Raw genomic sequence first — 14,563 nt, forward strand, 5'->3', positions numbered from 1 at the left:
GCGCTCTCATTGGCTCTGTCTCCATGGTGTGATCATTCTTCCCTAGCAGTGAAAAGAATCACATCTATGGAGTGCCATCCAGGTTTCCAGGAAGCACAGAATAGTGCAAGGGTTATTCTAATGGGCACAAATGCTTAAATAGACTGTTAGGTTTCTCCTACCTGGGGAACTTATTCTGGATATATTTCATTTCAAATATCCAAATACATCTGCTTCAAAAAGACAACTTGGCCCAAAAGATTTGTAATAGACTGTTATGATAACAGTTTTTCTTCCCTCAGACCACATCACAGTGCCTGGGATTCTTCCTTGTACTATGGGATTAAAGCGTCAACCGTCCTGGCATTTATTAACATGTTACCTTTTTCTGCATAATTCTCAGCTCGTCACTCAAGTTGTTATTCACCTTCATTAGCTGCTGTATCTTGGCCTCAGAAGCCACTAGAGCGTTTTTGACCTCCATAAATTCCTGTACAGTGACTGGTCCATCTGATAAATCTGAATCTAGGCTCTAAAAATAAATTGGGGAAAACGTTCACAATCTGAGACGACGAGAACATTAAAGACTAACAGCTCAAGAATTTCAAATTCTGACCAAGCCAGCTGAATTGCAAAGTTGTCAAACCAAATCAAGGCCTCTGAGGGTCACTATCCTATTTAAAAAATTGGAAAGTCAGTATTTTCTGATGGAATAGGCACTGGGGCTACACATCTGTGCTGACAATGACTGTCAAGGTCTGTCCTATCTTGTAAGCCTTTCTCTCGTTCATTCATGTTTTGTTTTTATTAATTCTTTCATTCATTAATTCTAACATTTTCACTGAATATGAGATAGTGTTCTAGGTGCTTGGGATATATCAGAAAAGAGACAACGATTCCTGCTTCCATGGTGTTTATATCCCAACAGCATGACAGAGGAAAAAAATAAATACAAGTATATATATTGTATGATTGATGGTGATGAGTGCTGTGGGAAAAGATAAGGCAGAGCAGGGCAGGGGACTGCATGTTAAGCGGGGAGCTGGGGTAAGCCTGTGAGTGGGTGAGAGGTGAGCAGAGCCCCGGGAGGTGAGGGGATCAGTCACATGGATCTAGAGGAAGAACATTCCAGCCTGCAGTGGAGCTCAGCTAGAGGGAGCAGGTGTGTGGGATGGAGCAGGCAGGAGGCCAGGCAGTTGACAGAGGGCCTGGTCACAGAGGGTCCTGGAATGACCTCGGCTCTCACTTAGTAAGCCAGGTGGCTTCCGAGAAGTCTGGGCAGAACTATCTCCTGCATCTGCTAATGGCGCCATCTTTCTCACAGTCATGTAGGCTGGAGAACTCCAAACACATCTTCTATAAGTCTGTCTCCCCATTTCAACCTTCTGACTTATTGCCAAGACTTTTCTATTCTACCTTCCTATTTATCCATTCTCAAATGATTGCCAAGCCCCATCTGTGGGTGAGTCCTAGGGATCAGCAGAGGTTGCACAGCCTGGGGCCCTGTCACCTTCACCGGCTCACACTCTGGTGCCGAAGTCTCTCCTACCCGTACCATCCTAGCCTGGGTCCTGGGGTGGTCTGCATCAGCTCCTGTTTGGATCTCTCCCTCCATTCTCTAACTCACCAGAATAGTCCTCCCCAGACATGGCATCCTGGGCTCTGCACTGCCCATAAGGCCATGCTCTTCCTTCTGGCGTCATAACCCTCTTACTGCAGCTTCGAGTCCCATCCTTTTTAGGCTGTCCGTATGCATGACCAGCCTCCTCTTAGATGCCCTGGTTTCACTTTCTTTCTGCTTCCTCCACATGCCCCAATCCCATGCATCCCCTGAGGCACATCTTAAGGGCTGTCCCATGACACACTCCTCCCTGATGCTCCCAGCCATAGGTTCTCTCTCTGCTCACACCCTTAGCCTATGTGTGCTTCATATGACACACATCACTTTGTGCCTTCTCCTGCAGTTATTTCTCCTAAGCAGTGAGACCCTCACAGGAAAGGGTCCAGCCTCATTCAGAAGAGTAATATCCAGAGAAGTTACTCAGTAAACACTTGTGGAAAGAATATAACACACCAATCACTTCTCACAAGTTTTATAAAGTCTCAGCTGTAGCAGGGCTGTGATGCAGGGACAAGGACCCCTATTTGAAAACCATTTAACCTTGTTTCACCTTTGCTTGGCCTGAGCTAGTAGCAACCCAACCTCACTGCACAGCAGCTTCGGCAGGGATAGCCCTCAGCTGATGCGTGCTTGCCTTTCTGTGGGACACACGGCCTCTCACCTTCTGCCGGTTTGCTTTGCTTGCAGTGGTTTCCAAGTCTGTGTCTTCGTCTGACGCCACACTGTCATAGTCGGGCTGGTCGTTGTCTTGACTCTCAATGCTGTGCTGGTTACTGATTGTTTTCAGTATGAGCTCCACATTTTCTAACAATAAAAGCAAATGACTTTACTTCAGGCTTAAAACAATGCTTTTCTTCCAAAAGACTACCAAAAGGATTTCACTGGTTTAACCATTTAAAGGACTTAAAGGACTTGAATGCTGTGGCTCTCTGCCTGTAATCCCAGCATTTTAGGAAGCCAAGGAGGACAACTGCTTGAGGCCAGGAGTTTGAAACATCCCAGGTAACACAATGAGACTCTATCCCTACAAAAAAAATTTTAATTTTAGCCAGGCCTGGTGGTACACGCCTATAGTCCCATCTACTAGCTACTTGGGAGGCTGAGACAGGAGGATCGCCTGAGCCCAGGAGATCGAGGCTGCAGTGAACCAGGATTGTACCACTGTACGCCAGCCTGGGCATCAGAGTGAGGCCCTGTCTCTAAAAGCAAAAACAAAGTAAACAAGGACTGAAAGAAAATGTTATATTCACCCCAATATAGAGGTAACAGAAAAAGTTTTTAACCAGGTGGACAGCTACATAGAGAGACTTCAGCATTCCTCTCATCTACCTGCCAACTATGGGCAAACTACACAAATGGATTAGGAAGAAACTGCTCAGATAAAGGAGGAAGGTTCCCAAGTTCTAGAGACAGAACCTAGCTTCAGGTCATGAAGATAAGGCTGTAGGTAATGGAAGATAAACTATAATTTGATTAATACCTGTAACATGTTTACAAGGTAATGTCAATCAAAACAGAAAGCAAATTGTTAAACTGGAGCCTAGAACTGAGGCACTCAAAGAATAGGAACATTGGCATTTAGTCAGTCACTTGCATCTCAGTGAAAGAGATAGAGGAGAATGAATCAAGCAAATACACATGTGCATGTGACAGGGAGTGTCTATTCCATAGGGGAGCAGGGATGATTCTACAGGCTGTAACACACTTTGAACAAAAGATTTCACAAACTATCCAAGTCTCCCTGATTTTTTTCAGGCAACTCAAACTAACCTCTAACTTCTAACACTGTTTCCCAGAGATGCTGAGGAAACAACAGATAGATGATACCTGAGTGATGAATTGTGGTTATTTCAAAGGAGTAGGTCCTAGCCTGGCACATCCCAGCACTTTGGGAGGCCAAGGCAGATGGATAACTTGAGGTCAGGAGTTTCAGACCAGCCTGGCCAACATGGCAAAACCTCATCTCTACTAAAAATACAAAATTTAGCCAGCATGGTGGTGTATATGTGTAATCTCAGTTACTTGGAAGGCTGAGGCAGGAGAATCGCTTGAACCTGGCAGGTGGAGGTTGCAGTGAGCCGAGATTGTGCCACTACACTCCAGCATGGGTGACAGAGTGAGAGTCCGTCTCAAAAAAAGAATAAAAATAAAAATTAAATAAATGATAGGTCCTATTTTAGCTTTCTAAATTAATATTTTAAAGCACATAAATATAATGATTACAGAAGTTATAGTCAACATATACAATTTAGAAACTAATGAACAAGTAAGATAATCACTTATAGCCATTGTTATTTGTTGATCTATTTCTTTCTAGTTTTTTTTTCTAAGCACTTATATCCATCCACACAGTCAACTTTTGTTATTCCTGGTAGTTACGTTCTACAAAGTTGCTGTGAACTGGCCAATATTAAATTGGTGCTCCCGGTGAAAATACAGAGTTAGGTTCCTAAGAGCCTCTGGTCACATTTTCATCAACTGATCAATACATAACCTTGTTATATGTGTGTTTCTGTTTAAAGACACCTTATTTAACACATATTATTGATTCATTAATATTGAACTCATGGCTAAAAGCACTATATAAGTCATGCCTGAATGATGCTTATTTAACAAACATTTTTCCATAGAGCACATCACAGCCTTCTTGCACTTAGAAACACAAGACGGAGCTTCAGCCCTATGCTTGGAGGCCACTTTTTTTTTTTTTTTTTGAGATGGAGTCTCAGTCTGTCGCCCAGGCTGGAGTACAGTGGCATGATCTTGGCTCACTGCAACCTCCACCTTCTGGGTTCAAGCAATTCTCCTACGTCAGCCTCCAGAGTAGCTGGGATTACAGGTGCATGCCACCATGCCCAGCTAATTTTTGTATTTTTAGCAGAGACAGAGTTTCACCATGTTGGCCAGGTTGGTCTCAAACTCTTGACCTCATGATCCACCTGCCTCGGCCTCCCAAAGTTCTGGAGCCACTGTGTCCGGACTTTTTCTTTTCTTTTTTCTTTTTTTTTTTTTTTAGACAGGGTCTCACTGTGTCACCCAAGCTGGAGTGCACTAGCATAATCATAGCTCACTATACTTTCTAACTCTTGGGCTGAAGTGATCCTCCTGCCTCAGCCTCCTGAGTATGTAGGACTATAGACATGTGCCAACACACCTAGGTAATTTTTAGATTTTCTGGTAAAGATGGGGCCTTGCTATGTTGTCCAGGCTTGGACACTTTTCAGTGTCACCCAGGCTAGAGTGCAGGCATGATCATGGCTCACTGCAGCCTCAACCTCCTGGGCTCAATAAATCCTGGGGCCATTTTTAAACAATGAAATCACCAATGAAAAGCACATAAATGTGAATAGCATGGCACTAAATAGACCACAGACACTTGCTTATAACATGAGTGCAGAAACAAGAAGTCAAGGAGTCTCCTCCCTGTTCAACCTCAGCTGGGAACATGTGTTTTGGTGACTCAATTTTCTCTCTGCTCTGTACATTTCTTAGAATGACCTTGAAAATGCTGTATTAATTTTGAGGTTACAAATAAATTTTAGGAAGCAGATGAATTTGCAAACATGGAATGTGCACATAAGGATCAATTGTATATTTATACTTACATGTGGTATCCTCACTTGTACACATATATTTACATAAATATGTTTTCCATACAAAATTGGGGTTATACAAAACCTTTTAAAAACTTTATTACGAGGCTGGGCACAGCACCTCACACCTGGAATCCCAGCACTTTGGGAGGCTGAGGCAGGCAGATCACCTGAGGTTGGGAGTTTGAGACCAGCCTGATCAAATGAAGAAACCCCATCTCTACTAAAAATACAAAGTTAGTTGGGCGTGGTGGTGCACACCTGAAATCCCAGCTACTTGGGAGGCTGAGGCGAGAGAATTGTTTGAACCCAGGAGGCGGAGGTTGTGGTGAGCCAAGATTGAGCCATTGTACTCCAGCCTGGGCAACAAGAGCAAAACTTCGTCTCAAAAACAAAACAAAACAACTTTATTATTTGGTCTCCCGGGGATGTCCAGGCACGGTGGCTCATGCCTGTAATCTTGGCCAGGCACGGTGGCTCATGCCTGTAATCTCAGCACTTTGGGAGGCCAAGGCAGGCAGATCACTTGAGGCCAGGAATTCGAGAATTGCCTGGCCAACATGGAGAAACCCTATCTCTACTAAAAAGTACAAAAATTAGCTGGGTGTGGTGGTACACACCTGTAATACCAGCTACTCAGGAGGCTGAGGCACAAGAATCACTTGAGTCTGGGTGGCAGAGGTTGCAGTGGGCCAAGATCATGCCACTGCACCCCAACCTGGGTGACAGAGTGAGACTCTGTCTCAAAAAAAAAAAAAAATCAAACTTTATTACTTTATCTCATATAATTACTATTATAGTATAAATGTTTGTTCCCTCCAAATCTTATGTTGAAATGTGATCCTCAACGTTGGAGGGGAGGCCTAAAGAGAGGTGTTTGGGTCATGGGGGTGGATCCTTCATAATGTCCCTCCCTTGGTAGTGAGCATAAGCCACCGCACCCAGGCCATTTAAGACTTTAAACTTATGCAAAGACTCTTTTCTCTGTGCCTTCACCAAAATCTAATAAACCTTTTCAGAACTTCTTGATTCCTGGTTGAACAGATAAAATCAAATTCCTGAATAGGCAAGAAGAACGAATGAGTTGTTGTCAGTTAATGATTATTGTCTTTGGAGAATGTGATACTGACTGAAAACTTAATTTTTATGGTACATATTGCTTTTGCTTAAATGACTTACAATGAAAAATATCTAATTTCTATAATTAGAAAAAACCAGTAACAGGGCTGAGGAGGAAGGACATTCCTAAGCATGCAGACAGGACGTGGGCTACTGAACTAGACTCAACAGGGCGCCTGTGAAACAGATGTTCAGGGCTCTCCTTATAATTGTATATCACAGTAATTCTCACTGAAGATACTTAAAAGTTTATGACAACAAATTTTAATTATGTTGAACTCAGTTTTGTAGGTAAGCAACAGCAGATATTATACGGTTTCAATCCAGAAGAGTTTATTTTCTTATGTCCTTTAACAAGATCTAAGTCAGACTTTTGGGCTAATTTCAGGATGCAATTTTACAGGAAAGGTAAATTACCCAAAATAAAACAGAAATCATATATAAGATAAATATGAGTAGCAGTTAGTAACTCTGAAATATTGTTAATTCACCAGGGCTCAGACAGATAAACTATTTATCACAATATGCTACCAATACAACTTATAGGGGTAGGGGCTGAAGGGAGGGAACCTAGAGGACAGGTCATAGGTGCAGCAAACCACCATGGCACATGTATACCTATGTAACAAGCCTGCACATTCTGCACATGTATCCTGGAACTTAAAAAAAAAAACAAAAAAACAAAAACTTATAGAACTTTAAGCTGTCATGTTGATGACTGATTAGCTTACAACTTTAAATTTAAACACTTGAGTCCAATTTAGAGGGCCAAAAATGCAAATGTTTAGAGGTTTGAGCAGTTACCTTTTGAACCCGAGAGAGAACTGCCCTGCTGTCTCCTCTTGGCGTCACTGAGAATGTCAATGACCAGTGTGGCGAACTCATGGGCGTTGAACCGAGCTAACTTCTGTCTGCCCTAAAGGTGGGAAAATAATTGGAAATATTTCCCAGTGTAAAAATATATACATAAATAGTCACATAAAACTAGTCAGACTATTGACAGACTTCTGCAAAGAACTTCTTCTGGCATAATCAAAGTACAATTAATCCCAGCCATAATCAAACCAAGTCAATGCTTGTTTTCCATGTGAACAGTTTAAAACCATTTAATATAAGAGAACTCCATAACACTTAAGTTCTCATGATGCATATCTATTTTGGTAAGCAAAAATAAAATGGTTCTACTGAATGCTTTTCTTCTATTATGGATTCAGTTTGGAAGTAGACCCAGTAATGAGAAATTAATTTTGAGGGGAATTTTTAAATTAATTTTGAGGGTACAGTGGCTCATGCCTATAATCCAAGCACTTTGGGAGGCTGAGGCGGGAGGATCACTTGAGGTCAGGAGTTTGTACACAAATTAGCCAGGCATGGTGATGGGTGCCTGTAATCCCAGCTACTCAGGGAGGGTGAGGCAGGAGAATAACTTGGGTCCAGGAGGCAGAAGTTGCAGTGAGCGGGGATGGCACCACTGCACTCTAGCCTGGATGACAGAGCAAGACTCCATCTCAAAAAAAATTTTTTTTAAGTTAAACAAAGTCATAGTCTAGATTTGGGTACCCTATCCTTATATATAGCCACTAATCATAAAGACTAAAATATCTTCCTAATGCACTCAACATTTCTCCTCTTGATGGAGGTGTAGGCTGTTTTTAATGCTCTGTTATTATATATAGCAGTGCATTGATGAAAATCACTGTGCATAAATCTATTTTTATTTTATTAGAGCTATTCTTAAATAAGAAATTCCCATGTAAAAGGATGTACTTAATTTTGAGGCTTCCGAAACTGGAAAACAAATTGTTTTTCTAACATCTACAGCAATTTAAAGTCCTATCTGTTGCAAGAGAAAGCCCATCTTACCATATCCTTACCAGCTTAGAGTATCCTTTATTATAGATTTTATTAATCTGACTTATAAAACTTGTACTAATGCCTTTAGGTTGCTTTCTTAGATCACTGCCAAAGTTAAACATTTATTTACATTTGTAAACCATTTATATTTCTTCTGTGAATTGTTTTATATTCTTTCCCAGTCATTTATTTATATTCTATTGTTTTCTTATCATTTTGGGGGTTGTGTGTGTGTGTATATGCATAAAGGATATTACATTTTAATCAATCAAAAAATTTAGAATACTTGTCCCGGGAATATGAAGTATCATGACATCAGCCACTCCCCAACTACTATTCCTAGTCACTTTCCAAACTAAGCCACTTGCCTGGTTTCGTGTTGATGAGTACTCAGGATTGACCGGAAGAAAGGGGACGACCGTTGTCTCAGTTACCAGGGCGCTGTGGTTTTGTGTGGCAAGCCAGACTAGCCAGAGGAAAGAACCAGAGACAAACCTCATCACACCTATGTGCCGCTGCTCCTGGGAGGTATAGCTCACACATTACAAGGGGAAACACACTCTGAAGCCAACACATGCAAAGGCAAACGCTGACACTTGCACCATCAGGACAGCAGAAATTGGGCTAGTAAAACACTGAGGCTGGCAGCCTTTCACTGCCCACTGATAACAGAAGCTTATTAGATAAAGCCACGTCAAGTCACCTGCATCCGTCTCTCGCCTGTCAACTTCATCGTACACATCCATGGCAAGTTCTTCAAACAAATGATTACTTAGCTGAAAGTAAAAAATATCAGGAACACAAGGGACAACAATTAACACCAGGAGGACAAGAGGTAACTGTGACTTAGTCACCCCTTTATTGCCTACATCTTATCCAAAGCCAGCACTTGGTACATACCCACTGTTAAAGTGACATAACATTTTCAAAATCACAGAGCCTCTAGAAATGTCTGCCAACCATAGCAATCTCACTACTTTATGACACAGGGCTGCTGCTATTTAGGAGCTAAGCGGCATCTAAAGTGCATCATTTCAGAAGCAGGTTCCAGTTCTCTACTCTTCTTGTATTATCTCCCTGTAAGCCTCCTTCTGCACTTAACGAGTGTTTGTCAGTTCCCCAAAGTGTAATGGATTATATACCCTTGCAAAACAGCCAGGATCAGTAGTGCAGACCTGTAATCCTATCACTTTGGGAGGCTTCAGCAGGCGGATTGCTTAAGCCCAGGAGTTGAGACCAGCCTGGGCAACATGGTGAAAACCCGTCACTACGAAAAATACAAAAATTAGCTAGGCGTGGTGGTGCATGCTTGTAATGCCAGCTATTCAGGAGGCTGAGGCGGGAGTATCACTTTAGCCCAGAAGGTTAAGATAGGTGGATCACCTGAGGTCAGGAGTTCGAGACTAGTCTGGCCAACATGGTGAAACCCTGTCTCTACTAAAAACACAAAAACTAGAGGGGTGTGGTGGCGCATGCCTGTAATCCCAGCTACTCAGGAGGCTGAGGCCGAATTGCTTGAACCCGGGAGGCGGAGGTTGCACTGAGCTGAGCTTGTGCCACTGTATTCCAGGCTGGGTGACAGAGTGAGACCCCATCTCAAAAAAAGAAAAAAAGAAAAAGAAAAAGTGAAAAACATGCTGTTTGAAAAGGATAAAATGTGCCTGTGCACAAAAACATGACCCAGACCTCAGCTGAGTTTCTTTGCTCTCTTTCTCAGTAGCAGTCCTACTGCTTAATCTTCAGAAGGAAGCTTCCTAACAAAGCACAGTCTGACTCTTTAGCACACAACCACCACCTCAAGGCCTGCAGTGCCTCCCTTGGCACATGGAGGATAATCGAGGTCTTCCTGGTGCCAATGAGGCTGAGCCCCTGCTGGGGTGGCTCCGGCTCTCTCTGCACTTTTCTGCCTCATGAAACACCTTGACACATGGTAGCTGTGATTCTTAAACTGACTCACATCTGCTTTGGAAGGGCAGATGCAGAATCTATTCCATTCTCTGTTGGGTTCCTTACATCTACACATGATACCTCACAATTTAAGAGGGGCCAGAAAAGAGGCACTGACTGGCCAGAAGGTATTTATTTAATGCAGCAATTTAAAATGCTGGCTACAGGCTGGGTGTGGTGGCTCATGCTATAATCCCAACACTTTGGGAGGCAGAGACAGGAAGATCACTGGAGCCTGGGAGTTCAAGGCTGCAGTGAAGCAGTGAACTGTGATGGCACCACTGCACTCCAGCCTGGGTGACAGAAAGAGACTTTGTCTCAAAAAAAAAAAAAAAAAGAAAAACAAAACAAGTGCTGGTTACAGATAACTCATAGGAACATGTTAAAACAGGTAAAATTTATTATCACTGAGTGATAAAAGCAGGTTATAAATGTCTATAATTATAATTGAGCTCTAGATTTTAAAAAAGATATGCATATAAAATAAGAACTGAAAGAAATATACCAAAATATTGAGCCTGACTCCATTAAGAGCATAGCAATTGAGGATGGTCCCCATCTTGCCCCACTTCTCCATTTTCCAAATCTTCCCAAATGTGGTTGCACTATAATTAAAAACAAACCCCAGGGGCCTGTTGCTAGATAAGATGATGAAGGATTGGGAGCTTGAACTTGCTTCATAAATATCCAGTTTTTTCCTCTATGAGACTACAAGCTAATGTTATTATTACTAGCAACAACTACAATGGCCAATTGCTGATTAAGGGCTTACATCCCAGGCACTGTGCTAACAGTGTTGTATTTCATACTTATAACACCTCTATGAAAACAGGAACCACTATTGTCCCATTTTGCAGACAAGGAAACTAAGGCAGAGAAGATAGTAGCTTGCCTAAAGTCCCAAAGCTAGGAAGTGATGGACCTGAGATACAAGTTTACGTCTTTCAAAATGCTAACATTAGGCCGGGCTCGGTGGCTCACGCCTGTAATCCTAGCACTTTGGGAGGCCGAGGTGGGTGGATCACCTGAGGTCAGGAGTTCAAGACCAGCCTGGCCATCACAGTGAAACCCCATCTTAAAAAAAAAAAAATGCTAACATTTACTCATTCAAGGAATACATTAGCTTTTATTATATTTCTCTCAGCTTTTCATCAGGAGGGAGGAAGGAAAAGAGAAAGGAAAGAAAGGATGGAGGGAGGAAGAGAGGGAGGGACAGGAGAAAGACAATGGAGGATAAACATTGACCTGGCACTGATAACACAGTCACCTGTGAGAAGGAGACCACAGGGTGAGGGTCAACAAGTAATGGTGGCAGCCCACCCTGAGCAATTCTGGTCAGCAGCCCGTGCAGCATCCTTATCTCCCTTTTCTATAAGAGGATACCAAGGCACAGGGAGGCTAGGAAGCTTGGCAGGGCCGAGATACCTACTGACCAGTCTGACCCAGAGCCCCAGCTCTTTAGAGCTACACAGACTGTGTTCCAGGTCTTATTTCATGCCCACCACATAGCAGAGATATTACAAGCATAATCTCAGCTTTCATGCAGCTTCCAGTGAAGCAAATGTAGGATAGTCAAAGAAAACGTGGGTTTTTATCTAGATTTAAATTATTTATAATAAAATTTACTTATAGATTGTGAGTAATTAAAAGGAAATCACACAATATTTAGTGCTATCTGACTTCAAAGCTTATCATCTTGATCATCTTAGTCTACTACTTTCTTAAGGCAATAAAACACACTGACACAAAATTGTAGATACAGAACACAGAGACACCAAACAAATTGCATAAAACACATTTATTTCATAATACAGTTAAATACTAGTAAGGATAAATTCATTTTATGTAATATTTAATACCATTATATGAAGTTTTGGTAAAAAGAATTCTGTGAAAACAGAAATGAGGAGAAAGTCATAAATGAGGGAACCTGCAATGTAAGTCAGGTTTTGGGAAAGCCACTACCTACACACAGATTTCAGGTCCTTGAATGATCAGAGGGATGAAAGCTGGGAAACACAAACACTGCAGGCAAAGGAAGATTCCTGGAAGAGGACATAAATGTGCAGCTCATGGCCTCAGAGTGTGTTAATACACACACACACACACACACACGCACGGAATACAGAGCGTGTTAATCCACAAACACACACACACGGAATAGAGAGGGTGTTAATACACACACACATACACACACACACGGAACCAGATGGGAAGTAGGGCAATCTTTGAAAGGTGAGAGTTGAACGATGCCCCTACAGATTACAAAAAGAAGTTAAGGATCTTGGTTCTGCTCCAAAGAGCAATGGGAACAGCTGAGGAGTGTAGTTTGGTGGTTAAGGTGGTGAGAAGTACCCTGGTGAGGCTTCATGTGAGAGGACCAGACAAAGAGAAGTCAATCCCACAGAAATAGATTTCCCAGGGCCTTGGCTGGGGCTGAGGTGGACAATCTAGAAAAAATACATAGGCTGAAGGGAGGCCATGGCCTGCAGAGCCAGCAAACTCTCAGCACACATGTGGGCCAAGACCACCAGCTTTTAACAGCAGAAATTTAAAAAGCGCTGATGAATGGCATGGGATGGGAAAGACGGTTACAGTGTGGCTGGATCCAAATGGCAGCGAGTGAATCTATGGGACTCATTCCAGTATCAGCATTTACCACACTCTAGAACCCTACGTGGCTAAGGGAAGTCACCCCAAGAACGTGTGCCCTACTTACTCATAACACTGAGAAGAACTAGGGAACTCTCCTGAGGAGAAAAACTGCCTAATGCTAAAGGTGCCGTCTGCACTTCTCATATGACAGAGAAAAATGAGATTATCTGAAGCAGAGCTGATGAATTGAACATACTGAACTTAGAAGTCCTTGTGGTCGTCACTGCTGTATACTCAGTCGTCTGCTTCTAATTTCACAAATAAAAGTATGAAATAAAGTCATCAGACGCAATAGGTAACCTGCACTGAGAATAGGTATCAGCAGGGTGCACTGATTCTCATACTGGAGAAAACCAGTACAGAGAGGTACTCACAGACTGAAGTTTCTTCTTAGCAGCTTTTGCCAATTCAGACAAATCCAGGCTGCTGGGAAAATATACAAAGCTAATAAGCAAATAAATAAAGCCAGGTTTGTGAACTCTGTAAAAGTTTTAAAACACTCAAGAAATAAAAATATTAATTACAGTTCATGGACCATGTTAGAACCAAGCATTCTACAGCCTGACAGAGTCAGTGAGAAGCTCTAAACAGAACAATCTGGTGAAAGTAACTCCTTCTAGTAATACCACAATCATATAAATGTTAAAGAGAAAAAAAATTGTCCACCAACTAAACAACAAAAGCTATTGCCAAGTTACCTTCCAGGCACTTATGTGAGGAGTCACAATTTTTGAAGTATTTAAAAAAAAAAAAAAAAGCATGATATAAGAAAATATGCTGGGTGTGATGGCTCATGCCTGTAATCCCAGCACTTTGGGAGGTAGAGGCAGGCTGATCATGAGGTCAGGGGTTTGAGACCAGCCTGGTCAACATGGTGAAACCCCATCTCTACTAAAAATACAAAAATTAGTTGGGTGTTGTGGCATGCGCCTGTAGTCCCAGCTACTCCAGAGGCTGAGGCAGGAGAATCGCTTGAACCCAGGAGGCAGAGGTTGCACTGAGCCTAGACTGCACAGTGGCACTCCAGCCTGGGCGACAGAGCAAGACTCTGTCTCAAAAAAAGAAAAGAAAATACAAGGCCAGGTGCAGTGGCTTACACCTGTACGAGCACTTTGGGAGGCCAAGGCAGGTGGACTAATTGAGCCCAGGAGTCTGAGACCAGCCTGGGTAACATAGCAATAACCTGTCTCTACCAAAGCAAAAAAACAAAAAGGGAAGATATAAAAGACCGGGATGGCAAGATTACATCTGGCATAGCAGTTAGTCATTTCAAACCTTTTGACAGTTTCTGTGCAAAGGTAACTTGCAAAATAAAGGTTTAAGGTTCATTCCTGTAGCAATGAACTCATCTTCTCTTATAGACCAGGGGTCAGTAAATTATGGCTTTCTTTTTGTTCAGTTGAGCTAGGAATGGTTTTTACATTTTAAAATGATTGAGGGGCAAAAAGAAAGAATAATATTTCATAACATGAAAATTATGTGAAATTCAAATTTCAGTGACCAGAAATAAAATTTTATTGGAATACACACACACACCCGTTCATCTACAGTGTCCACAGATGCTTTCATCTACAACAGCAAAGTTAAGCTGTTGCAAAAGAGGCCATATTGCCCACAAAGCCTAAAATTTTTATTATTTGGCCCCTGAGAAGAAAAGTTTGCCAACCCCTGTCATAGATAAAGAATATAATCTACATTGGAACCAAATCATTTTCTATGTGCAAAAAAAAAGAAAAAAGAAAGAATATAATCTATAATACAGAAGTATTCTGTAAATATAATCTATAGACACATA

The 14,563-nt window shown here is 42.0% G+C and overlaps 1 protein-coding gene across 18 annotated transcripts in view; it reads right to left on the minus strand.

Moving 5' to 3' along the window:
- The window catches only part of GIT2 (GIT ArfGAP 2), a 68,285-nt gene that overhangs the window by 22,392 nt on the left and 31,330 nt on the right, over positions 1-14,563 (minus strand). For 4 of the 18 annotated variants that reach the window (XM_054238834.2, XM_009004594.5, XM_002752985.7 and 1 more), the window contains exons 9-14: positions 13,143-13,194; positions 8,870-8,942; positions 8,535-8,632; positions 7,117-7,228; positions 2,262-2,404; positions 362-511 (exon numbers count right to left, since the gene is read on the minus strand). In XM_054238834.2, coding sequence (XP_054094809.1) covers positions 362-511; positions 2,262-2,404; positions 7,117-7,228; positions 8,535-8,632; positions 8,870-8,942; positions 13,143-13,194 — 628 coding nt within the window. The remainder of the gene's footprint in view (positions 1-361; positions 512-2,261; positions 2,405-7,116; positions 7,229-8,534; positions 8,633-8,869; positions 8,943-13,142; positions 13,195-14,563) is intronic. The other 14 variants (XM_078337240.1, XM_035257550.3, XM_009004590.5 and 11 more) reach the window with 5 other exon arrangements.

The sequence above is a fragment of the Callithrix jacchus genome, chromosome 9, assembly GCF_049354715.1.
Source record: "Callithrix jacchus isolate 240 chromosome 9, calJac240_pri, whole genome shotgun sequence".
Lineage (NCBI taxonomy): Eukaryota > Metazoa > Chordata > Mammalia > Primates > Cebidae > Callithrix > Callithrix jacchus.